Genomic DNA, 27,289 nt, shown 5'->3' with positions numbered 1-27,289 from the left:
AGGTTATTGTGTTGTGTGTTCTTGTATGTAGTGATTTAAGTGTAAGAGAGTGTGTGGTGACTAGAGACACTGGGTCGCCGCAGAGTTGGGATGTGTGCTTCTGGCATGGAAACCTGCCTTGGGAACTAGATGGGTAAAGAGACTGCTGACGGCTCAGAGAGAGGCCTTCGGCAGTGTGATATGGGATGGAGCAGAGCGGGTGAGAGGCTTTGCTGACTGAGACTTGCTAGACTATCTAGCAGATATCTTGGGGCACTGTGGTGCCGGACCTAGCGGGGATAAAAGACAGCATTTTTATTTTTTATATTTTTACAGCAACACCTGAGATCTCTGTCAGTGGAGATTCCCAGCATCCCTCACAGGGACACTGCTGAAGCCCTTTGCCCTGTCCCTTGTGTCTATTCCTCATTGGCCTGGCTTGTTTGACACTTGCTGTGCCTCCCACAGTTACTGTCATGTTCGAGCCTGTAGGGAAGGTACAAACCGGTTATTATAGCACGACATATTTGTGATCTGGGCCTTGCCAATCTCCCAGATCTCCAGCACGCTCTCTGCTATTTCCCTCCACTCATCCCTTTCACTGTCCTCAGCCAAAGAAAATACGGACACTAACACACGGGACGCACTCTCCTCATGCCGGGGGCTGCTCTGACATATTTCATCTTTATCCTCATCTCCTTTCTTGGCCTGCACGTGCCCTATCTTGGCTTAGACATCAATTCCTCATGGAGGCTTTCACACCTCTTCCTGGACACTGCATGTTTTAACCCTGTCAGGGCTTCCTGTGCTAGACTGCCCGTGAGCTACTTAGCTGTCTCCCCGGAACATGAGAAAGGGAAAGGCAGGTTCACCAGCGCTGAAGAGTACATGTCACAGAAAACTCAACAAACACTCGCCAGCTAAGGGCCTCTGTGGTTCTAGAAATTAATGTGACAGCAATATTTATAATGTGCAGACTTTTCCAGTTATGTAAAGCCATTGTGCTTTAGTTAAAATATCTTCAGGGTGGGCAGAATAAAGTCTCCAAAAATGTGATTGTGTCCCGATTCCATGAATCTGTATGTCAAAGAGGAACTAGGGCAGCAGATAGATCTAAGGCTGCCCATCAGAGCAGAGAGGTTCTGCTGGATTGCCTGGTGGGAGGGACCATGAGGACCCTTAAATACGGAAGAGGAAGGCAAAGAGTCAGAGGAGCATCTGTGAAGACTGCAACGACGGAGGATGGGAGCCACGCACTGGGCTAGAAGCTAGAAAGACAGAAACTGTCTAGAGTCTCTACAGAGAACAGAGTTGACTGGCAGTCTCACGTAGCCCAGAGAGCAAGGGCAGACTCCTGACCTATACAACTGTATGTTAGATACTGTATGCTGCTTTGAGACCTAAAGTTGGGGAAATTTACTAGGGGATCATGGGAAATTTTTTTTTAATGAATATATCTTGGGCTGGAGCCAAGGCTGATGGATAAAGTGGTTGTCGCACAAGCATAAGGACCAGAGTTTGGATCCCCAGAATCCATGTGTGACTCCGCATGAACTCGGAGGACACTTAGAAAAAGTCTCTGTTATGGTCAAAGTCAGACATGTAAGATGCAATTGGGGGCTCATATTTTACATCATCGCCAGTCGTTACCTTAGATGCCAGTAACATGCCAGTGGGTCCCTTCTACCTAACAGTAAACCTAGGCACAAGTCTCTGTACCAGCAACAAGTATATTACATATAACGAAATGTGTATTACATATATGTGCCAATACACACAGGCACACACACAGGCACACACACACAGGCACACACACACACACACACACACACACACACAAGAGAGCTAAGGCAGCTAAGAAACTCAGACTAATTTGTTAGTTCTGAGCTTTCTAAGACCTGGCGCCCAGAACACTTTGGCACAGTGAGCACAGGAATTCATAAGCACTGGTTTCCTGGCTACCTCACGCACAGGACTGCTGTGCTCAAGACAGTACTGCAGGATGCGCAGTACCAGCTTCCTTGTGATAAGCAAAGACAGGGCAGGAACTGAGTTCCGGGTCTCAGATCACAAAAGTAGCAGCAGCAGGCAGAGCGTTGCTTCAGACCAGAGCTCTCCTCACTAACGCTCGACTTCAGGTTGCATATCCACTTCCAGGTCTTGTCTTCCACCAGCTCCCAACCCTCCGGGTCTTAGTGGAAAGGGTAGAAGTGAAAACAGCATAGGGTGCTGACCTGGGGGCGGGGTCAGTTTAGAGGAGACTCCCACACACTCTCTACCTATCTCTTGCACTGTTTTGTTTTGTGCTTGGATGCCATGGTGACTGGCGCTGAGGAAACACCAAATGTTGTTGTGGCAATCTGTAGACACTTCATCTGAACTTGTCTGTTAAGTCATACAAAATTCATGAGCCACTGATTGCCAGGGGCTAGGGACAGGAGGCATGGGGAGTGACTGCTAATGGGTTCATAGGTTTTTGTTTGTTTTTTGAAACAGGGGTCCAATGCTTCAGAGCTCTGTGGCTAGAATAAAACCACTGTGCCATAGGCTTTAAAAGGCAAACTTGGTGGTTTGTTAATTATATCTCCATTTTTAACAACTTGCTATTATAAAGGAACCAGACATTAACGAACGTTGGCGCAGGAACAGAGAAACTGTATCTCGCCCATATTTTATTAGGGATATAAAGTGGTGGAGCCTCATTGGAAAACAGTTCACCAGTTAAACATAATGTTACCTATCATGAAAAACCATCTCTCATTGATAAACGAGAGAAATAAAAGCATGTTCGTAGAGGTACCACTCACAGTAGCCAAAAACTGGAATAACCAACACGCTCACAGCGCGCACATGAGTGCCCGAGAAACGTGCTTCCTCCGTGAAATGGAGCACTTCTTGGCCATAAAAAGAAAGGGACTGTAAATAGATTACAGCCAGCGTGAACCAGGGAAATGTGTTACACGAAAGAACCCAGCTGAAAAGCCCATCTACAGGATTCCATTGACAACAGAGTATCCAGAGAGGACAGTCTATAGAGAAAAACAAATCAGCAACTGCCTACAAGAGGGACGGCTCTGAGAAACCGACTGTGAACAGGGATGGGGCTCATGGGGGTTCTCGTGTTTTGACATGGCTCTGTAGTCAGCTGGAGCTCACTGTGTAGCCACACTTGGCGATTCTGTAATTCCAGCTCTCAAATGCCGGGATTATCCACCGGGATAGGTTACAGTTCTTACAACAGCACTGTCGGACCGGAGAGACAGACAATGTGCCTTGAAGGACAGCTTATCAAATAAATCTAATACACACAGCACTGTTATGAAAAGTGTATTCACACCCCTTACCAGATGAATAGCCAAGTTATGGGTTATCTTTACTAGAGCCAAATTATGAGTTACCTCATCAAATACGGGATAATCACCAGGCTACATGAGTGCTGGCATGTTTGTAGACACGTGTGTACAGGTATATGTGTGCAGGTATGTGCACGCAGAGGTTGGTAGTCAGCGGTTAAGGCTGGGTGCTTTCCTTACTCTTCATTTTATTTCCCCAGGCGGGGTCTCCTGCAGAACCTGGGGCTTGCTAATTCAGCTGGTCGGCATAGCCAGTCGCCCCTTTCTTTTCCTAATAGTACTAGGGTATGTGCAGGCCTCCAGACCAAGCTGACATTGTGTGGGTGCAAGGGTCTGAACTCTGGATCTTGTGTTTGTACCGCAGGGACTTACTGCATCTACTGAGCCAGGTCCCAGCCCTGGAGTTTGATTGTTGACCCTAAACTTTAAAGCTACAAATGAAAACCAGGATGTAGAGTAACAACGTTTCTTATCAGCCCAAGTACAAGGGAGCAGAAGGGAAGAGGACACATTCCCTTAATTCACTAGGCCTCCTGCAGGCATTGCTGGCCTGGGTAAAGTGAGTTCCAGTAAGGACTTCTAGCCAATAGCATGCCAGAACTGTCCAGGCCAGCATGCCTCTGACGAAACACCACAAAATCAATCAAACAAACAAACAAACAAACAAACAAACCCCACCATTGATGGCTTTTTCCCACGAGTGCCTGGTGATTCCGACACAGAGCTCCAGGGCTGTATTTTACATGACAAACTATGTTCTGAAGAAATCTGAATTACTTTGTAACCAAAGATAAGCGGATATTAAAACCAGGTGCCTTACTCAACACTGGTACATGTAAGCTACTAGGTCACTTGGAGAGTGAGGCAGAAAAATCCTACAGGAGGTTGTACTAGCCCAGACCATCCTAGGTCAGAAATCAAAGCCATGGTGATGCAGAAAGAAAACGTAGGTCAGCAGATTAAACAGTTCCTAATTCCTCTACAGACTCTGACTTCTGCAGGGACAAATGCTATGCAGGAACCACTCGGTGGGACTTACAAGTGCTGCTGCAGAACCACAGGAGAAGCACAGCAGTAGAAAGGTTTAGTTCCGTTTAAGGAGATTTGTTAAAGACAATGCGAAGGCCTCACCTGGAGGTGCTGAGCTCTTAGGGGCGCCTCTTTTGGCCCTTGGACTTCTTTTTCCAGGTGGCTTTGTGTCCTCACCCAAGGAAGGCGGGTCATCTTTGGGACCTTCTGAGTTGTCCCTGGGGGCTGCCTCACAGCTGGACAGGCAGCTTTCGTTATTGTTGAGACTGTCCTGCTCAGACACTGCAGCTCTTCCCATGGCACCGTCACTGGTGGTCAGAAGTGCAGGCCCGTCTCCGGCAAGCTGATTTTCATTTTCATCTGAGACAGAAGGCAAGCGTGTCACTCTCCTTTCCACGCTGTCCCCCGGATGACATCCATCTTGTGGCTCTATCTGCAGACTGTATGTAGGAGAGTCGCTGTCATCCATTAGCGCATCTTTTGTTGAACTGTTTAGCGTCTTGTCAAAGTCCTTCCATGCCTGCAGAGACAAAGGGACTATTTAAGGCTACTTCATTTCCTAATCTCTGGGGACATGTGGCTTCTAGTTTTCCACTTTCAGTGCACAGGATTAGGAGAGGAAGGAACTCCATTCCTCCCTCTTCTTCACCTGAGATCTCACAAAATCTCACCCACTTCTACGTCAGCAGGATGGCTTCACAGTCGCTGACCTGGGCAGGATGCTCCACTAAGCCAGAGTGTAAAGGCTGCCTGCACACTGCCCTTCCTCGGTGCTCCGGGTGGCTCTGAATGGGCATCCGATGGGGGCTGCTGACTTAAGGAAAGAAACTCCTGGCTATGCAGGCAGTCTGCTAAAATCAATCACTCACGATATGCCTGCCCCTTGCCAGAGGAGTAGGAGCAGGCTGTGGAAGTATTCCTTTGACTAAGCAGCAGCAACGTTTACAAAGGAAAGCACTGGAAGCCTTGCTGTTTATGTATTTGCTTTCTAGAAAGGCACACGAGGGAAAGTCAAACAGCGCGTTTTAATCTGTGGTTTCACTACACCTTCATCTTCTAAGGACAAGTACTGAGGACGGATGAGGTGAACCTCAGACTGACTGCCAGCAAGATCGTTTTAAAAAGGGTGGCTGGAGAGACAGCTCAGTGGTTCAGAGCCCTAGCTGATCTTCCAGAATACCCAGGTTCAATTCCCAGCACTCACATAGCAGCTCACAACTGTCTGTAACTCCAAGTCCTGGGGATCTGACAATCTCAAACAGATATGCAGGCAAAAACATCAATGTACATAAAAAATAAAATCCTAATTTACAATGGAGAAATGGCTCAGTGGTTAAGAGCACTGACTGCTCTTCCTGAGGTCCTGAGTTCAATTCCCAGCAACCACATGGTGGCTCACAACCATCTGTAATGAGATTTGATGCCCTCTGCTGGTGTGTCTGAAGACAGCTACAGTGTATTCATATAAATAAAATAAATAGATCTTTAAAAAGGGAAGGTGGTAATAATTAACTCGAGGCTACTTAAATACCTACAAAAGTATCTGTAGGTCCCATGTACTTGAGTCATTGAGGCAGGAGAATGGTTTGAACCTGGGGATCTTAGGTCAGCCTGGACACCAAGAGAACAGTAGTCGAAATACACAAGCCAAACAGATGTATTAAAAAAAAAAATCGGGGGGGGGGGGTTGGGGATTTAGCTCAGTGGTAGAGCGCTTACCTAGGAAGCGCAAGGCCCGGGTTCGGTCCCCAGCTCCGGAAAAAAAAAAAAAAATCGGGGTTAGGGATTTAGCTCAGTGGTAGAGCGCTTGCCTAGCAAGCGCAAGGCCCTGGGTTTGGTCCCCAGCTCTGAAAAAAAGAAAAGAAAAAAAAAATCAAAATCCCTTTATCAGCCATTTTAAAAACTTATCATTCAAAGGTCCTTTTTAAGAAAAAGTATGCCAGCCAGACTCCTATGCTTGCCTAGGACCATTTCTGGGTCTGAGTCAAACATCCCAGTAATTCTGGAAGAAACAAATTCCTGTAATCACTGAAAAATATCACAAATAAAAATAACAATTTTTAAAATCACCTAAGCAATAGCACTTTATCTAAATGGGGGCTGGGGCTAGAGCCCTGGGGTAAGTGCATGCTCTGCTCTTGCAGAGGACCCAGGCTCAATTCCTGACACCTATATGGTGGCTCACAAATGTCTTTATCTCCAGTTCCAGGAGATCTTATGCTCTCTCTTGGGTTCTGCAGGCACCAGGCTCATATAAGGTATACATCCACACAGGCAATCCACACATAAAATAAAAATAATAAAAATAAAGTCTTAGAAAGCCAACAAGGGGCATGTAAATAAAAGTGTACAAATGAGGGCTGGGGGTGGGGGTGGGGCACGCAGCTCAGTTGACAGCCTGGAGTGCAAGGAGCTGTGGATTCGCCCCCTAGTGCCACAGCCTGGACACAGTAGCACAAACTGAAACTCCAGTCCGTGAGAGGCAGCGGAGGCGAACCAGGAATGTAACGTCCTTCTCACCTATGTGACAAGTCAGAGGCCAGACTGGGATACATGAAACGTATCTCAGAAAATAGATACACACAAATATATCATACACACACACACATATAGCACTTACACATTTAAAAAATCTACAATATTAATCCTATAAAATTCATTATATATTTTTTACCTATTTTGCAACTGATATATTATTTCATACATAAGGTCATTCTTGGAAAAACATAAAAATGTCTAAATCTGGTTGGTACCATTTTCCTTAAAACATGCACAGTATCTCTACTGACTGTTCCTGGTTTTTGTTTGGTTTGGTTGTTTTGAGATAGGAGCTCTCTAGATAGCCCTGGCTGTCCTAGAACTCACTGTGTAGTTCAAGCTTGGCCTCTACCTCACAAAGGTCTGCCGGGCTCTGTCTGAGTGCTCCGGTTAAAGAAGTGTGCCACCACCACCCAGCTTGTATTTCTGCTTTAAATCACCTCAGCTGCTTTCTAATTTAGACCACGGGGAGGTACTGCAGCCTGGGTACACTTTAGGTACAGTACTTTATCTTCTAACTCTAAGAGACCCAGAGGCCACACATTAAGCGAACCTAGGACAGAAGAGACAGGAGCAGATGAGAGAGCCCCGCAGCCATCACTTGGTGACTCTCCTTCACACCTCACACTGTGGCAACCACTTCAAGTATCTGACCTACTGGCTCTTCAAAACAAGGTTACATGGTAGGTGCTCATATCTTTTGAAGTAGAGAAATAAAACTAAGGTAACCCTGGAACCGGAGTAGAGCCGGACCCAGAACTACGTGTTCCTGGTTCAGGTCCTAGGCAGTTCAACTAGATGGCTGAAGACAGAGGCACACTTTCCTTGCTATTCTCCAAGCAGTGTGGGAAATATTAGGCGAGTTACATAGCAACCGCACTGCTTATTTTCCTCATCTGTATGACTGCAGGATTGCTGAGGACCTGTCTCAGAGGGTTGGGTTTTTGTTTTGTTTTGGTGATGCCAGGGATCAAACCCAGGATGTCCACACATCAGTGTCCAGGGCCGAGGTGCAGCTTCTAACTGTTTTTCACCTCACACTCTAGTGTGTGCATCTGTGTGTGCAGGCGCATGCATGCTGGCCTGCCTAGTTTTCTGTATGGGCTTGTGTGTGCCCACACACATCTATGACAGTTAGAGAACAACCTGCAGGAGCTGGGCCTCTCCTACCACGGAGGTTCTGGGTGTTGCGCTCGGGTCACCAGGAGGCAGCAAGGGCTTTTATTCATCACTGAGCTCCTAACTTTCCCGAATTTTCTTCTGAGAGAGGCTATTGCCAAGTTGCCTGGGAAGACTTTAAATCTGCCACATAGAATCTTGAACTCATGATTCTAATGTCCAGCCTTCTGGTATGCTACTACAACTGGCAAAAGGTCATTTGTGATGCTTAGGTAACAGGACAGAGAGTTGCTCCACATAGCAAATGCTTAATAAATGTTACTTCCCAAGCAGACTCATAGTGCATAACACACTGGTGAGTGACTCAAGGGACACGTAACCTTACTGTATATTCAGAAATGCTTTCCCAAACATTCTAGAACTGTCCAGACTCTGGATGATAAACAGTGCTAACCAACTTCATCACAAGAATATTGAAATACCAATCTACGATGGCAAATTATCAGTCAGTCCCTTACATGTCTCTTCTGAGTATCCTTTTCCAGGTGACTAAGCTATTTAGAAATTCGTGGTTTGGAACTGTCTGGTAAGGTCTGGGAAGATAGTTCAGTGGGTAAAATGTTAGTCTTCCAGAAATGAGGACATGGTTTGATTCCTAGACCCTGCATTTTAAGTCAGGCATGCTGCGGGTGTAGCAGTCCACACTTTTAACCCCAGCATTTGGGAAGCAGTTGCAGGCAGATCTCTTGAATGTAAAGGCTATATGGTAAGACCTTGCCTTAAAACAATAACCAACCAACAAAGCCACCTGTGGGTGTATGTGTGTGTGACTTCCACTGCTAGGAGGCAGAAACAGGCAGATTACGTGGGCTCACTGGCCAGCTAAACTAGCCTGTTCAGCTAGTACAGGTATGTATGCATGTAGATATATATGTATGTATGTATGTATGTATGAATGTATATATGTATTTAAATGTATACAGCTCTAAGGAATACAACTGAGCTCTGGCTTTCACATGCACACGTGAACATATAAACATACATACATACTCATAAGAGTCTGAGTGAGCCGGGGCATGATGTACACACCTGCAATCCCAACATGAGAAAAACAGAGGCAGGAAGACCAGCACTTGAAGAACAGCCCAGGTACATGAGACCCTGCTTCAAAACCAAACAATCCCTTGGTAGGTATAATTTTATAGATAGTTGTCATACATGGGGCCCTGAGTTAGGAGTATTCATATACACAGACTCAGTTCTCAGAATCACCCAGCACATAGTTACTTCCAGTCCTGTTACACAGTTGAAGAAGCAGAGATTATCGGCCATCTTAGAAATGCCAGACTCAGGGTTGGGGATTTAGCTCAGTGGTAGAGCGCTTGCCTAGGAAGCGCAAGGCCCTGGGTTCGGTCCCCAGCTCCGAAAAAAAGAAAAAAAAAAAAAGAAAGAAATGCCAGACTCGACCATTCTGTTCTGTGGACAAAGGAACTAAAAAAAATATTTCACTTGGTGCCTCTGCCCTCCACCCGTTCTAAAACAGAGACGTACCTCCAATGACCAAGTTCAAGTCCTTTCTCCTCCCTGAATGCTCTACCACTGAATAAAAGGTTCCCAGGAGCCCTCTGTCTTCGGTTGAGAGACTTTCTGGGTGGTCTTGGGGTAGGCCCACACAGCTGAATGAAGTAGCCACTCCCAGGAACATGTGTTTCTCTTCTGGGCCTCAGGACAACTTGCCTCCTACTCTTTTGCGATGATACAGTTAGTTTAACTGTTTTTAAAATTAATATTATTTATTTAATGTATATGAGTACATTGTAGCTGTCTTCAGACACACCAGAAGAGGGCATCAGATCCCGTTACAAATGGTTGTGAGCCACCATGTGGTTGCTGGGAATTGAACTCAGGGCCTCTGGAAGAGTGGTCAGAGCTCTTAACCACTGAGCCATCTCTCCAGCCCCATTTAGTTTAACTGTTAATCAAAAGGAATTTAGAATGATACAATTAGTTTAACTGTCAATCAAAAGGAAATCCTACAAATGTGTTCTAGCATGGGGTCTCACTGTTTAAGATTTTACTCTATATTTTACTTCTGCTGGCCACCTAACAATTCATCAAGGCCTGGCTCAAAAGTCACTCACCCAGTTTGCCTGGCTGGTTTCTGTCCTCAGACTCCTCTGCAGCCCTGTGCCAGTCAGAGTCCTCTGAGGACTGCACTCTTGCAGCATGTGCTTTCACATGCAAACTTTTTGAATGCCCAATGTCTACTCCTAAGTCTTGCTTCTCAGTGTCTGAGTGGCTTTCTTATGAAAGGGGAGTCAGACGTGACTCCCAGCTGCAGCCTGACCCTGCTCTGAAAGGTAAAGGGTCAGGTACACAGTGCTTGGCACTTGTCCGCACTCTTCATGTCTTACAATTAGAACACTTTAACTTGAACAATGAGATAAACTTCCAGTGGAGTTCTAATCATTACCAAACTCTGCCACATTCCACTCCTTTTCTGCCAGCAGTGGGAGAAAGGACTGAGTTAAAGGACAGTGGTTCAAACCTGAGCTAACACTGCAGTCGATGTGCGGGTCACCAGTACTTGTGAGTTTGTGTTCCAACTTACTTTGTTTACACAATACGGCTATTCTGTTGAAGTCCTGATGTCTAGACCAACTCTCTCCAAAACAGCAGTAACCCGAATCATTACCACAACACAGACACGAACATATTTTGCCTTTTAAAAGCATGACAGTGGCTTTCCAGACTCTTGTGGCAAAATAGCATTCCAAATACGTACATGGGGTGAGTCACCGGACATGTCGGCTCTTCAGCCAGAGAATTTCAAACAAACATAATCAAGCAAGGCCTATATGAGACATGGAAGCCCAGAAAACCTCAAGGAAGAAGTACCAAACATGTATTCCAACAGTTTAAAAAAAGAAGTCTTTATTTTGTTAAAAGCATAAACTTGATTACATATAAAATTTTAATTCATTTTTCTTACATTTAAACATAGTGCTATTAAGCATAAGCTGTTATTAAAGTGAAAGACACCACACAGAAATAGTTAGGTATATACGAGTGACTAGAAATACTTTAGGGGACTGTAAATGTCATATTTCTTTAATTCATTCAGATCAGACTGAAACACTTTAACTTTCACAGACCAAGTTTTGTCGTAAGAACAAAGGCTGACTCCGAAGTTTTTTTTTTTTTTTTTGGTTCTTTTTTTTGGAGCTGGGGACCGAACCCAGGGCCTTGCGCTTCCTAGGTAAGCGCTCTACCACTGAGCTAAATCCCCAGCCCCGACTCCGAAGTTTGAATTTGCCAATTTGTCAGAGATGGTGAGTCAAGACTTGGTGAGCCTCAAGCCCAGAGATGCCCATTCCTCACCAACTGAAAACTGAGGAAGAAATTCTCCATGTCGACCATATTCCCACACTCACACTCTAGCACCTTCTCCTTAGACACACACACACACACACACACACACACACACACACACCACACACACCACACACACACACACACACACACACACACACACACACACACACACACCTGAGAGCCTTAAGTCAGAGGAGTGCTGACACACCCTTCGCTGTGTTCAATACTGTTTCCTATAGTTTTGCTCATTCTTGCTTTGTTTCTTGGGGTTTGTTTTTGGAGACAGATCTCAGTATAGTAAGTAGCCTGGATGGCCTGGAACATGCTGTAAGCTCAGGCTTGTCTCACGCTCAAGCTCTTCAGTCTCAATGCTGGAACTGCAGCATGCTCTGCCACACTCAGTTGAGTTCAAATAGTGTTCAAGTGCCAGTCAAACACTTTCAGTTTCACGTTTTAGAAATGACTGTTGACTGCAGTACCACACTAGCAGGAAGCTTCTAGAAGTTAACAGTATACCATCTTGGGGGGCTGACAGAGAACCAGAGAAGACTACAGGGGGAAAATCCCATGTTTTCTAAAAGGAATGCAGAACATACAAGACTCAGATAAAGCTTCTTAATGAACTTTATTCATTGCTGGTGGGAGTAGAAATCAGGGTGGGGCTTCTCAAAACACTAAACACAAACTCAGATAATGGTATATGCTTAGGATCCCAGCACTTGGTAGGGAAGAGCATAAGGACCAGATAGATAGATGTTCAGGCTACCTAGTAAGTCTGAGGTCAGCCTAGGCAACATGACACCCTGTTTCAATCAACAACATAAACCAAATTAATAATAGTAGGACCAAATGACCTGACTATACGTCCCTGTGTGCACACTTCAAGGACTCTAAGTCCTACACAGTGATATCTTGCACACGCATGTTTACTGCTATTCTACTCACAACAGCTAACAAATGGAAGAAGTCCCGCATTCCATCAATAGATGGACAAGAGGAACGTGGTGCATGGACACAACAAAATTAAAAAGAAGTCATGACATTTGCAGAAAAACAGATTGACCTGGAAATTATGTTAAGTGAGATGAACCAGGCTCAGAAAAACAAGTACCGCCCATTCTCTCACACTCAGAGCCTAGATTTAACGCGTGTGTAGGTGCACACGCACACCAGTGTGGAGGCCAGCGGTTGAGTGTGGAGGCTGGGACTTTTCAGTTGCTCTCCGCTTCCTTTAAATTGAGCCCGAAGCTCACTGAGTTGGCTCAACTGGCTGTCCAGCACGCTGGGGGAGTCCACCTGTCCCCATCTCTGCGGTGCTGGATTACAGGTGTGCACTACCACACTCGGCTTCTCACAGATGCTCTGGGAGTTCAAACTCAAGTCCTCACACCTGCAGCAAGCACTTTACCCAGTGGGTCACTGTCACAGTTCGTGTGTGTGTGTGTGTGTGTGTGTGTGTGTGTGTGTGTGTGTGTTCGTGTGTGATTAGAAAGGACTGATGCTTCTCAGTCCTCTCTCCCTAAAACGTAGCTAAAATACTGCCCTTAGGGCTCCCTCATGGACAACTTCAGCGTGTAGCGCCTGAGGAAGCGGATGTGAAGTCACAAGGTTTGGTTGCTGGTCTGTGGATGCTGCCTGCACACAATGTCGGCATCCAGTCCAGGAACGTGACCAGCCAAGAGAAAGCAGTGCTGGACCCCATCATGGCTAGGGTGGTAAAATTCATGTTGAGTGCTTTGAGTGACAGCAGTCGACAGGAACTCAAGTGCTTGTTTTACATAACTAATCAAAATGGAAACCAATGCAGCAACTGAAGGCCTCAGGCACACGTGGAACGCAGTGTTTGAGCCTCTTACATCAGTAAATTTTATGAAATTAAGATATAGATTAAGCACTGGGCATGGTGACACACACCTATGATCTCAGCACCCAGGACACAGGGGAGGCAAGAGGGTCACAGTTTGAGGCCAGCCCAAGCATAGCGAGCTGGAGACCAGCCTCAGTAACACAGTGAGACCCCGCCTCAAAACAAGGCCAATGGGTCAAGCACTTGCTGCCAAGCTCACAAGCATGCACCCACATGCTAGATAATGTAATTTTAAAAGGTTATTAGCTGGCTTGCTGGTGCCCACCTGTAAACCCAGCACTGAGGAGGCTGGGTACAAGGATTGCTATGAGTTTGAGACTAGCCTTGGCTACATACAGAGTGCTAAGCTAGCCAGTCTACAGAAGACCCTCCAACATGTACCAAAAAGGGGAGTGGCTTTTCCTAGCGAAGTTTCTAGAAACAATATTATGTACATGGCTTGTACTGTACTTCTATTGGTCCACACCGTCTGACACTGCCTTGACGAGGGTCACAGTCATGGTGACTCATCCCATGCTAATTCGTTCTTGCTAATACAAGTTATGCTACAGGCACCTCCTGGCACAGGCATTGTAATTAGTGTTACATGACAGTGTAAATACTGACAGAAATAGATGTTATATGCCTTTAAAACTAATTCCTACTGCTTGTTTATTTATTTTCAAAATGTCTCCCTCAGAATTATGCATCCCCCTCTTTGGTACTTCCCCATACCTAAAAGTCAAAACATTTTGGGCACATTGTAAAAGTTGTGTATCAAAAACAAAACGGACTGACAGTGGATGAACATTGCTGAAGAGATGGAGCGGTGTTATGGGAGAGGGCCCGAGGAATTACCTGGAAAGTATCAATCAGCCAAGGTGGGCAAGGGAACAGACGGCAGGAGCGACTGGCATGGTCGCACGTGGGTGTTACCGTAAGTCCATAGCATGCATTCTACTCCATAAATCCACACTGTTTAGAGATGAATTCTACCATAATTCCAAATTCTACTCCGTGGTATACACTGTCTTCAAGTCAAACTCACAGTCTAGTTAAAGTACAAAGTAGTATCGAAACAGAGATTTGCTTCCCAACCTTCTAGAGGAGAAACGAGTCAATGGGAATGCCAGACTCCTCTAGGCCAACAGAAAGTGATGTCCTTAAGCCTCTCAACACCGTCAATTATACCGTATTCTGCAGAAGTTAAGTGATTCTTTTTCCTGCTTCTTTATGTGGGTGACTGAATATCATTTCTAAAATCTTGACTCTGGTTTATTTTGTTTTAAAAAGGAAGGATGAGTGGATATCGCTCACTGGTAAAGCACATGCTTACCTAAGGCCTCAGGTTTGTTTGCTCTCCAGCAACCTTCACTCCCGAAAGATGACTCTGTGCACGCACACTTGTGTATTTGTGTGTGTATGTATGTATGTATGTATGTGTGTGTATGTATGTGTGTGTATGTACGTGTGTATGTATGTATGTATGTATGTATGTATGTATGTGCACTTGTGGACACGCACGTGTCTTTGTGTATATGCCCATGCTTTAAGAATCTCACAAATGCTGCTGTCAATCTTTTATGGCTGTGCACTGTTCAGAGACACTTGCATTCTAAAATGCCACTTTTTGTTTGTCATAAGAAACTCCAGACAAGTCTCACTCAGTACCTGTGGTTCCTCCCAGCACTTTTAAGTCCCCCCTACCCTAAACCTCTCCCTCTCAGGGGCTGGGCTTCCCTTCCCTGCCCTTCCCTTCCTCCAGGGTTCTCATTTCCATATAACTCAGCTATTTTGGCTACTCTTGGTTCTTCTCCTGGCTCCTGGCTGGCCCTCTCTTGATTCCCATGTGCTCTCTTGGTCTAGCTCTCTGATGTCCCCACATCCTCTCATAACTCTGTTTAGTCTTCTAGCTGCGGTCAGTCTGGCCTCGGGCTAAATTCTTCTTCTTATCTAAAGTGAACCCTTTCAACCATACCTGGAAGGAAGCACCCATGTCCTCATCTTCCTTTCTTATTGATATCAGTTCCAAATTTCATCTCATTCTTACGAATCTGGAGTTTAACACAGGCAACACAGAACCTACTGAAGAGCACCAAGTGACTGACACCGGCTCTAAGGATCCCTGCTGTTATCTCCTTCCTGCAGGTCTGAGAGTCCTCCTAACTTCAGCACTTTGTCCTAACTTCGTTTGCAAGGTCACTGTCCTCTAAACCTAGCAGTCTAAGACAAGTATCACTTTCCAGTTGAAGGGTCTGCTGCAGGCTAACGTGCATATTTCCTTCTGGCATCCATTGTCTGCCTTCCCTTATCTTGAAAATCAATGACACAATGTTGATCTTGGAACGGAACATGTTTGTCCTGCCCCAAGTCTGGGAGAAAGCCTGCTGTAAAGTGTGAACACAATCCAGGTGTTACACCTAGTGCTCTTTGTAACCAAAAGTCCCTATCTGGCTAGCCTTAAAGACGCACTTCGAGGTCACAAACAAAGCAAAGTAATGTGGCACATTGGCACATGGCAGCCGAACTCTGACCCAGGAAGCGGAGTGCTTTGACTAAGCTCCCAGATGCTAATATACTCAACTCTAACTGTCTCAGATGAAGATGTATTTACTTAGAGGGAAGAGACATGCAGACCCTGAACAGTTCACACTGCACCCAAAGTGTGAATGGGTTTATGTTTCCATAGAAAATAAATTATAAGATGTAACTACAGGCTCTGCCCCAACCTTCCTTCTTTGCTACAAAGAACATTGTGATTAAGACCAGGCAAACACCCTAGGAGCCAGAGGAGGCTGCTTGTATGAGACAGCAGTAACGTGACTATTTTAAGACTCTAATTTAAAAATCTTTTAAAATTTTACTTTTTATTATATTTAGTGTTGGGGGAGGTCAGCAACTTGTGGAGGTCAGAGGACAACTTGTGAGCATTAATTCAGTTCTCCCCTTTCACCATGTGGAGCCCTATGAGGACTTGGTGACACATGCCTTTACCCTCTGGCCCAAGAATATCTGATTTTGTCACACACACACACACACACAGAGAGAGAGAGAGAGAGAGTGAGAGAGAGAGAGAGAGAGAGAGAGGGAGGGAGAGAGGGAGGAAGAGGAGGAGGAGGAGGAAGAGAGAGGAGAGGAGAGAAGAGAATAGAAAAGAAAAAAGAAAGGCAGGCCAGGTGTGGCACATTCAAGAAGAATTTGAAACAAGCTTGGGCTTTAATGCGGAGGAGGGGGCGGATAAGTATAGAAGCCAACAGCATGAAAGGTTCCGTGCAGAAACCACAAACAGAACGTAATAATGTGTCAGAATGAAGTAAGACCCAGGAGCTAGCACACACTCAGGACACTGTAGGGGAGTCATCAATTTTTCATGTAGGGATTGAAATTCATGAGGAGTCGGCCTCCCAGTGGTGACATCCATTTCTGGACCTTCGTGCCCTTGCCCCAAGAAACAGATGAAACCCCATCTGTTCACCCTGCCATCTGGCAGGAAACAGCAGCAGCAAGATGTACCTGTCTCTGCCTTCTCTGAAATGGCCCAGGAATATGAGTTGGAGCCTTCCTTCTCGTCCATCCCCAGCCCCGGCCAGAACCAGGGAGTGCTAGCAGGGCAGAGACAGGAGAGAATATCTGAACACTGCATCACTTGCGACTGAGGTGGGCGTTCCTCCCTCAGTGCTTGGACCAATACCCTAAGGAGAAGTGCCAAGAGAAGAGACAAATCAGATCAGCAAACTAAGCAGGGGAGCAAACAGCAGCGCACAGCCTTAGCCGCTGGACTGTGGGGGAGAATGCTGTGAGCAAGCCAAGACCAGGAGAATGGATTAACTGACATTGTTATTTGTATGCACATTTGTGTGATGTGTACATGTGTGTCTGTGTGAACATGTGCCACATGTGTGCAGAAACCTGAGGAGACCAGGAAAGGATGTCTTATTCCCTGGTGCTGGAACTTTAGATGCTGGGACCAAGCTCAAACCTTCTGTTTTTAATTTTATTGGTTTTTTATTTTTGGATAGCTGGGAGTGGAACCTGGGACCTCACTGATGCTGGGTCAGCAGTTGTAATGGTTATTTTGAGTTGTCACCTTGATATAGATGACAGTTTCAGTGAAGGACTGTCTAATTAGGTGAGCTGTAGGCATGTCTGTGGAAGACTGTTTTGACTGCCTTAATTGATGTGGAAAGACCCATTCTGAATGTGGGTGCCACCGTTTCCTGGGTGGGGCCCTGGATCATATAGAGTAGGACCAGGCATGCATGCACATATTCTCTCTGCTTTTGACTGTGGACGTGCCTGGCTGCTTCAGTTCCTGCCTTGACTTCCCTGCAGTGATGGACTGCAACCTGGAATTATAAGCCAAATAAGCACTCTGTCCTCTTAATTACTATTTGTCAGTGTACTTTACCACAGCAATAAGAAGTGATGGACCCACTGTCCCATGTATGCACCATACACACGCAAACAAATACAGTTACTTCTTTCAGGTATGTTGTCATGGTGGCAAGAAAGGTAACCAACACATATGTCAAGAATGAAATCTACTGCCAAGGACCTGGGCTGGTGTAGCCTGAAAGCCTCCTCCCTGAGGACTAATTTTCACAGTACCAGAAGGCCCTGTGCAAGCTTCTAAGCTGGGGAAACGACCAACAGCCCCACCCAGCTGTGATGCTTGTGAACCACAACACAACCAGCATGGCATGATTAGCCCTAAGGGTCAAGTGTGGTGTGCATTCCTCGCTGGTAACTAAGCTATTTAGTCAGTGTTAAGGCCTGCATAACAATAAGGAAACCATGCTTGGTACTGGGAGCCTAGCCAACTACCTGGGGCCAGTGAGATCTCAGATCTTGGAGTACCTACAATCACCACTTTACCAAACCAACGTAATCCCTGACTTCATTCAAAATATTTATCCTTATACCCAGAGATAAATGTAGCTTTCGCCCCTCATCGAAGAAGCCTCTCTTTGCAACAGAGACCATTTCAGAAAGACAAAACAAATCAAATGCAGAGACAAAAGATTATATAGTGCCCAATCCAATGGATACATTTACTAAATAGTCTGCATCTAAGGCTTAGGAATATTACAGAAGGGGGCTGAGGGAATGGTAAGGTCCAGAGAAATGCAAGTTTGCTTCAAGATTGTGTCTTCTCGTAATTCGAGAGAGGCTATATCCATGAGGTCTCATCAACATGGCTCCCTAAACAAGACCTGAGTGACACCAATGGACATGCTAACACAGAAGGGGGGCTTCACAGGACTTCACTAGACAAGGAGCTACAGGCAACCGGGCAATGCTAAGAGATATGGCCTTCCCCAGGGAAGAGGCTTCTGACATATCAAGTGGTGAGCCCTGAGATCATATACATACAGGCAACAATATACGGACCAAGCAGACACACATGCACACACAGTACAATAACTAAAGAAAAAGAGGCCATGGATTTGAGAAATAATAAGGAGGGAACATGAGAGGGGTTGGGGGAAGGAAAGGGAAGAAGTACATGATATATTATAATTCCAAAAATCAAAAAGTTATAAAATTAAAACAAATAATTCTGACATAGAAATTTTGTGTTAGTAGCAGTGAGTGAAAATATTTGGCTTAACTAGCTTTACCAATGGTAAATCTACGCAGAGAATGACTTACATTTGGAAATAGATGTTCGTGATTTATTATCATGGTTTCTTATTTACTAGGCAGATAGTCTTGTGATGTATTGTACTGAAGTGTAAGTTTTTTATATTGTGGCAGTTGTCTTTGATAAGCATCATAGTACATGATAATCATTAAAAAGTCATATATCAGAAACCTATGATTATGACTTTACACATATGCAAATACCTATTGAAAAAAATGAAATCTACATATATGCCACAAAAATGGCAAATGGTTATTTTAAAAAACTAAAGGAAAGCATCAATAAAAACAAGAACTAGTAATGTTATATCTCATCTAAACTTAAAAGTTTGGTACAGTTTATAACTATTCTCAAGAATGCTAAGTCCTAGCTGGGTGTGGTGTGCACTTCTTTACCCAGCATTTAGGAGGCAGAGGTAGGCAGAGCTCTGGGTTCGATCGAGGTCAGCCTGGTCTACATAGTGAGTTCCAGGCTACATAGAGAAACCATGCCTCAAACAAGCAAATGAATAAATAAATATAAAAATTAAAAAAAGAGTGTAAGTATGGAGTCAGACTTGGTGGTGCACTTGGGAGGCAGAGGCAGGCGGCTAGCCACCTAGTCTACTACAGAGAAAGCTGTAGGCCAGTCAGGGCTAGCTGGCTACATAGTGAGACTCTCTCAAAATACAGGGGGAGAGAAGACAAACAGATTCATACCATAATTCACAGATATCAGAAGTGACATTTGAAAACAAGAAACCAGGACCAGAGAGAGGATGGGTCAGTGTGAGGCAAAGCTCCGTTCTTGGAGGCATTCCCTTGGGTCCCAGACAGACGCCCTTGCTTGCCAGCTGTGAAATCTTAGTCACATTAGCTCAGATCTCTGAGTCTCAGTTTCTTTGTTGTAAGAATGGAATCAGGTAACACTTGGGAGAAGGTAGCCTCTAAAGACAAAACATTAAATACGACCCTCGTAAGCAGTCATGGCTGTCAGGCTAACTCATGAATCCTGCTTTTCCCCGAAAGGCCCACTGCCTGACCAAAGGCACTTCTTGCTGTGCACTCCAAGTAGAAATTTAGTTGTGTCTACTCAGCTTAGGGCTCCATGTGCTTTCAGGTCTTAGTGCTTACGTTTTATCAATCCTAAATCAAACATATGCCTGGGACTGCCCCTGACTCTCACTGTTCTCCTTCTCGTCTCCTGTTAGATGTGGGTGATATTCTCTTACCCTAACATCCCCATTGTTTATCATGTCTTTTGTAATTTCTCTAAAACTCTAAAGTTTGTGCTAACATCTTTTTTTAAGTTATATGTATAGATAGTTTGCTTTCGTGTGTTTCTGTACATCATGTGTAGTCCTCGAACCAAAGGAAGCCATAAGAGGACATTGAATGCCCTGGAACCGGAGTTGCAGACAGTTGTGAACTGCCATGTGGGAGTTGGGAATTGAACCCGAGTCCTCTAGAAGGGCATGAAGGGCTCTCTTAATCACTGAGCCATCTCCCCGCTGCCCTGAATATGCTGCCTGCCCCGCCCCCACACCATATGCTCACTTCTAAGTTGCTTCTGCCAGCTCTTGCTGAGTGAACGCTCTGCGCCTCTTGCTTGTGGCTGTGTCTGTGGCTATCCTATCAAGGATCACTCCTCACAGTGCTTGCTCTTATGAGGCATCCCACCTTACTTACTAGCTGGGGCTACTTTGGTAGCTTAGCAAGGAGCCATGTTTATAAATGCTATAGGACCTCTTCAAGTGAGTGCACAGCAAGAAAAGTTCGCTGTCCCTTCTACTGGCCACGACCCTACACTGCAACTCATCCCACCACTTTCAAGAGCAGCCACATTCAAGAGACTTGTACTATGTGACATATTCCGTTCCAATGCTCTCTTTGGGTTCGTTGTTCAGATACAAGGGGTCGTTCCTAGTTCCCACAGGCCGGTTAAAATTCAAGCCCACTGGTTGAATACCCCCATTCTGTTCTCAAAAATAGACGTTGAAACACGTAACATTTGTTGAACATTTAATGAGGGTTGGGAATATGCTAGCATTTTGTGCGTGTTTTATTCCATTTGCATTGAAACCCTATCATCTTTCCTATCTTATGGATAGGGAAACAGACATAAAGATATATAATCTGCTCAGGCGTATGTTGTAAGCCTTGGAATTGGGATTGGACCCAGAAGTGAGCGTTAATCTCTGTAAACTGCCATTCCTTCCTTCAAAGTTCTTGTCCTCTACCATCACAAAATCAGGGAATGGCTGCAGAACAACACACTTTCTCTTACAGTGAGAAACCCTGAGACCAATCAATTACTTTACAATATAGGGGTGCGGGGAAAGAGAGGGTGAGTGTTTATGTAAGTGCACAGATGCATGTATACCATGGTGTGTGGACGGGAGGCTAGAAGACAGCCTGGGGTATCAGCCATTACCCTCTCCCTTGAGACAGGGTCTCTTGTTCCTCACTGCATCTGCCAGGGTAGCCACCATGAAAGCCATGAGCTTTCAGGATTTCTTCTGTTTCCCTCCCATTTCACTGCAGAAATTCTAGGATCACAGGTGTGCACTCCATGCCTGGGTTCTTGCCACGCACTTGTACGGCAAGTTCTTTACCACAGAGCCATCTTCCCAGGCTTCTCAGTAGATTTTTTTTTTTTTAACAAGCAGAAACATTAGATGGCAGTCTCAGTTATGTTTTATACTGTATTGTAGTATTAAAATATTTGATTGGTCATTTGTGAAATCGTTGACTTTCTACTGATAGCAAGATGCTGGGCATTTTAAAGATACAATATATTTATTCCTCGCTTCTTCCTTGCTGTAGGGTTTCCTTCAAGTTATTTCACGCATGCACAGCTATTACTGCCCAACTGGAACTGACACTTTTATGGCAACAGAAAATGTCTTTTGCAATCCTCACAGCCCAGCCCAGCCCAGAGCATATAAAAGTTATAAATATCTGCATGTCCAACTGAACTATAACACTAAAATTTCACTTTCACTGCCTCTCACCTAAGGACACAGATGTAAAAACAAACACATTACATAACATGGTATTTTAAACTTACTTAACAAACCCACAAATACTAGCTGGTGGGAAACAGAGAGACAAGGAAAACTTGAGAACAGGTTACTTCTGTCCTTGAGAGATTAAATATGATTGGAGCAGGGCAGCAAACTCCCAGAAGCACATACGCATTAGTTGTTTTTAAAGTGAATTAAGTTATCTGACTCATTCTGCTCTCTGACATCACAAGGTGAGAAAATTCTGAGTTTGTAATTACAAATGTCTGTGCTATGCACACTGAAAGAATGCACTTCAGATGCAAAGGAAACACAGTAGGTGCTTTATGTCATAGGCTAAAGTAGACGGGAAGATGGAACCCGGCCGGGGTCAACTTTAACCTGAGCTTTCCATTCTGTTTCTTTTCTTCCAGTTTTGCTTGAGACTTTAACCTGGGCCTTTCCTGACTCTTTTTCCTACATAGAAGAGCGCATTATCCTAGGAAATTCCAGGTCTGTGATGAAAGTGAGCTGGGAGCCTGCGAAACAAGGTGTAGGACTGGTACCACACAAGTGTGGTCATGCTTAGTGAATGAAGTAAAATTAGTAAGATAAGTATTACTAATAGGACACTCCTGACATCTTATAGCTAAATAGTGGGAGTGACACCTTGTGACACAGAGTAAAAATGGAGACATACTTGGGCAGTGTGAACATAAGGCATGAAACTGTGGACTGGGAAGACAATAGTATCATTATTATTGACTTCTGAAGAATTTTTAATCTAGATTTATCTCAAAACCAGATCCAAGCTTCGTATGACAATGCAGCCTATAATCTCAGCGCGTGGGAGGCAAAGGCAGGAGGAGGATCCTGAGTTCAAGGTCAGTCTGGGCTATCTGGAGAGCTCCAAGAGTAAATCCTAGTCTCAAAACAAACAAAATTCCAAAGAAATAGAAATTGAGGGAGAAAGAGAAGGGAGACAGAGGGAGGGAGGCCAAGAGGAAGGAGAAAGGAAACCAAGATCAATTCTAAAGAGTTGGGTGTGGTGGTGGATGCCTGCAATTCCAGCACGCAGGAGGATCAGGAGTTCAAAGTATGGGTGGGTTACACACATAGCAAGGCCCTGTTTAAGAAGAGGAAGAAAAACCCTGGGAGCAAATAGCTCAATGGTAGATGCCTTAACTTAGCATGTGCAAAGTCCTAGGTTTTAGCCTTAGTAGTACACACACACACACACACACACACACACACACACACACACCCACCCCAGGAAAACAGAAAGAATACATTCTGAAGATCTCTAGCCATAGAAGTTTTTTATTTTCCCCTGAATGATTTCCTCTGGGCATGTTCTTTTCCTTATCATGATTGAAAATCTCTACCTTAAAAGTCTTCCTAAAAGCTACATAACTTGGCAGTGTTCCATCAAAATAAAAAATGGGGGTGGGGGGGACATAATAGATCCTAAAAACATAAAACCCCAATTCAATCAGCGAAACTTAAAAATAAAGCATGTTGGAACAAGGCTACCAAATGTTTCCATGTTGACGCTCCCATGAATTTTAAAGGCCAAGTTTCCACGGATTGCTGCTAAAGGAAAATCACTGTCCTTTATCCAACACTCCTGGAGTGCCTACTACATGCACCACCAGGCTTACTTTACTGTAGAGAAAAGTGGGGGTGGAAGGTTAGTAGGGTAAAGGATAAAAGAAACGAGACAGGTAGCTTGGAATCCTGGGACACTGTTTTCCAAGACACAAGCATACCAGTACAAACCAGTAGCAAAAGACAGGCTTTCAGTAAGGGCTGCCACTAAGCAGGGCTTGGGAAAGCAGGAGAAGAGCGCAGCAAGTGTTGCCCAGGCTGGCTCTGAACTCCATTCTCCTGCCTGTGCACTCAAAGCACTCTTACAGGCTAAACACTAAGCCAGGTAAGAAAAGAATGCTGGACTCCAAATACCGAGAACTGTACTCTGATTCGCACTCGATTGATAATTGGTTTGAAATACTTAGCTAAGATATGTGTTCCCTGTGGACTTTGATTTCTTCAGCAGTAAAATCTCAGGATTCGATAGTGAAGATTCTTCTCTCTTGTATAGCTCTACTACAAATGTATGCCATGCTCCTTTAAGTACTGAAATATTTTACTTATAATTTCACTGAAAAGATGTAACTAATGGCTGTGTGTGCACATGACTCTTAATACAACTATTGAGTTGTAACAAACTGACATAGAAGGCGATGAGAACCGTATCACTGATATTAAGTCAACTTGGGGCAGTTTGAGGAAATTCAACACTGTTCACAACCTGAGTGGATGAGGGTGCGGCCAGCTCCCTTTCGGCCCCGTGAACTGAACATGGCGAGGGGCACAACTCTTCTTCCCTAAAAGAAGCTGTGGTGTGGCAGCACAGTCATGATTTGTTAGTTTTGATTCATGTTTTTAAACAGATGTGCGGACTTTAGCGCTGAAATACTGCATCACAATGTGCTTTTGTGGATCTTGAATTTGAACAAACTTGGGTTATTTTCTTTCAGCTTTCATTGAAATAAAATTAGACGATTTTTTAAAAAAAATCTCATATATTTCTTTTTGTATTTTCCTAGGTTTTTACAGTTCTCTATATTAATTTTTCATTTAAATGTCTCAGTGACAGTGTCACTTAGATACAATTCTAATCATACAACTCAGCCACCTTAAATAGTAGAACAATAACAATCCGTTCTAGAACATTTTCATCTCCCTTAAACCCCTCACTTCATTCACGTCCAGCTAGTGACCCCTCCCTATTCCCCAGTGTCCCCCACAGCCTTCCTCAACCACTCAAACCACCAACCTCCACTGTGAGGCAGAAGGCCTGGCACAGGCTCAATGGCAGCCGGAGCTGCAGTGAGTTCCAGGCCAACCTAGGGCTGTAATGTGAGATCCTGCCAAAACCAAACCAAAACAAACCAAAAACTCCACTAACCTGCCTGTCCCCGTAGATTTACCTATTCTAGATATTCTATATAAATCATAGCAGGTGTGTTGGCACACATTTTTAATCACAGCACTCGGAAGGCAGAGGCCAAGACCAGCCTGGTTTATATAGGGAACTCCAGGACTATATAGAGAGACCCTGATTCAAAAACAAAAAGATCGGGCTGGAGAGATGGCTCAGCGGCTAAGAGCACTGACTGCTCTTCCAGAGGTCCTGAGTTCAAATCCCAGCAACCACATGGTGGCTCTCAACCATCTATGATGATGTCTGATGCCGTCTTCTGGTGTCTGAAGACAGCTACAGCATACTTACATATAACAAAAACAAAAAGATGGATGGATGGATAAATGGATGGATGGATGGATGGATGGATGGATGGATGGATGGATAAATGGATGGATGGATGGATGGATGGATAAATGGGTGGATAAATGGATGGATGGATGGATGGATGGATGGATAAATGGATGGATGGATGGATAAATGGATGGATGGATGGATGGATGGATGGATGGATGGATGGATGGGATCATGCAATTCCTAGTCTTTGTGACTATTTTTCCCTATCATGGTGCTGCCACGGAATGTCTACGATGTGTCACGCTTTATTTGTGCAGATGACTCATAGCACAACTCTTACACCATAACAAACTGACAAATAAAGCAATCAAATGTAAACATATCATTTCCTTTGATTGCCAATATTTCACTGTAAGAACAGAACCACATTTTATGTATTCATCCATGAACTGATAAACATCCTGGCAGTTCTTAGAGTATTATGAGTAATGTTGTTACAGATATTTGTGTACAAGTTTTCATTTGAACCCCTTTCAGGTTTTTGTTCGTCTGATTTAAGGCAGGGTCTCATATTTCCCACTCTGGCCTTGAATCTGCTATATAACCAAGGATGGCCTCAGACTTCTGCTCCTCCGGCCTCTAGCCTGTAACTGTCAGCATTCCAGGTGGGTACGCCGGGAGGTGATTTGTTTCCCTAGGTCAAAGGAAAGCTACAAGGTTGGATACAATGCACTGAGCTGAATGATACTTTTGTTTAACTGATTAAGGAGCAGTCAACCAACATGCTACATTTCCCACCAGCAATTCAGAAGATTTGGGACTCAGTATTCCTAAGGATGAAATCTGTGGCTTCCACTTTTTTTTTTTTTTTCAGGACTGCTGTCAGTTTTGAGCCAACTTGGGTTACATAGAAGTTCCAAGCCAGCCTGGGCTACAGAGTGAAACACTGCTTCAAAGACAGTAGATAACCAGGTGTGGGGGTAAGCACATGCCTGTAATCCCGGGGAGGCCAAGGCAGGAGGATTGTCCTGAGTTCAAGTCCATAATGAGCAGCAGCACTGGCCAGGGTTGTAGACATAGTTCATCAGTGTATGAGATCCCTGGTTCCCCTGCAGCCCCCACCCAAAAGCACCGGATGTGGACATATGCTTCTAAAGTCTTAACGTGGTGTCAGGGCAGATACTGTCCTTGTTCCTGACAGCTCTTTACTTAGCCTACTCTGGGGAGGTAGAATGACATCTGACTGGTAAATTTGGTAATAATGTTGGCTGGAAAGAGAAGTTCAGGCATAGAACACTCGCCTAGCATGTGCAAGGCTGGAGGATCGGTCCTCAGTTCTGCAAATAAATATGGATTTTTTAAAAAAAAGATTATACCTACCTTTCTCCTGCCTTGTTCCTGTCAACTGAGACTATGCTGTACTACTCTGCTACTTCAGGACGCCTGTCTCCTGTATCTTTAAAGAAGACACTGGATCGCATTAGGAATGAAGGAACAGATAGCCAGAGAAGGAGGGCTGGATGCTACAGAACCACAGCACAGAAAGATGATAAACTGTGCACATGCATTTGTGTGTGCATGAGAGAGAGAGAGAGAGAGAGAGAGAGAGAGAGAGAGAGTGTGCATGCACAAGTACCACATATGGTGGTCAGAGAACAACCTTGGGAGTAGGTTTTCTCCTTCCATGCTGGTCCCCAGGATTGAACTCAAGTCTTCATGCTTGGTGGCAAGCCTCTTTACTTGCTAAGCCTTGTTATTGGCCCATGTCTATATATGAAGGATTTGATTTTTTCATCAGATATCTTGGCAGAGACTTACACAAAGTGCCCTGTGGCCCCGCAATCCCACCATACTTAGTAACATTCAGATTACCTAGACTCCACCATCAAGTGTCAACTTTACAGGCAGTAATGCCACATCTAGAATCACTCATGAGCCTACACATTTTAACGGTATTCAGCACAGTGGCAGGTTTTCTCATATATACACTATAGTATGCTCCCTTGCATGGGTTAGGGTTAATTAAAATTCCTTTCTTTAATTCAACTAGGGTAAAGTCTAATTTAATCTCAGATGGCAAAACCAATTGAACTGTACCATCCAACCTAAGTGGAGCCCATGTCAGCTTATCTCCTTCTCT

At 44.6% G+C, this 27,289-nt stretch overlaps 1 protein-coding gene across 10 annotated transcripts in view; it reads right to left on the bottom strand.

Annotated features, from left to right (window-relative positions):
- Positions 1-27,289, bottom strand: part of Cnst (consortin, connexin sorting protein) — a 76,808-nt gene that overhangs the window by 40,838 nt on the left and 8,681 nt on the right. For 6 of the 10 annotated variants that reach the window (XM_087581434.1, XM_087581433.1, XM_087581440.1 and 3 more), the window contains exon 2: positions 4,464-4,881. The exons of 1 other annotated variant lie outside the window; for it this stretch is intronic. In XM_087581434.1, coding sequence (XP_087437560.1) covers positions 4,464-4,881 — 418 coding nt within the window. Of the gene's footprint in view, positions 1-4,463; positions 4,882-6,080; positions 6,209-27,289 lie in introns of all 10 variants that reach the window. 3 more of the 10 variants (XM_087581436.1, XM_087581437.1, XM_087581435.1) reach the window with 2 other exon arrangements.

Source organism: Rattus norvegicus, chromosome 13, assembly GCF_021556685.1.
Source record: "Rattus norvegicus strain SHRSP/BbbUtx chromosome 13, alternate assembly SHRSP_T2T, whole genome shotgun sequence".
NCBI classification, from domain to species: Eukaryota; Metazoa; Chordata; class Mammalia; order Rodentia; family Muridae; genus Rattus; species Rattus norvegicus.
The sequence above is the reverse complement of the archived record's forward strand: the minus strand, read 5'-3'. Positions and strand labels throughout refer to the sequence as shown.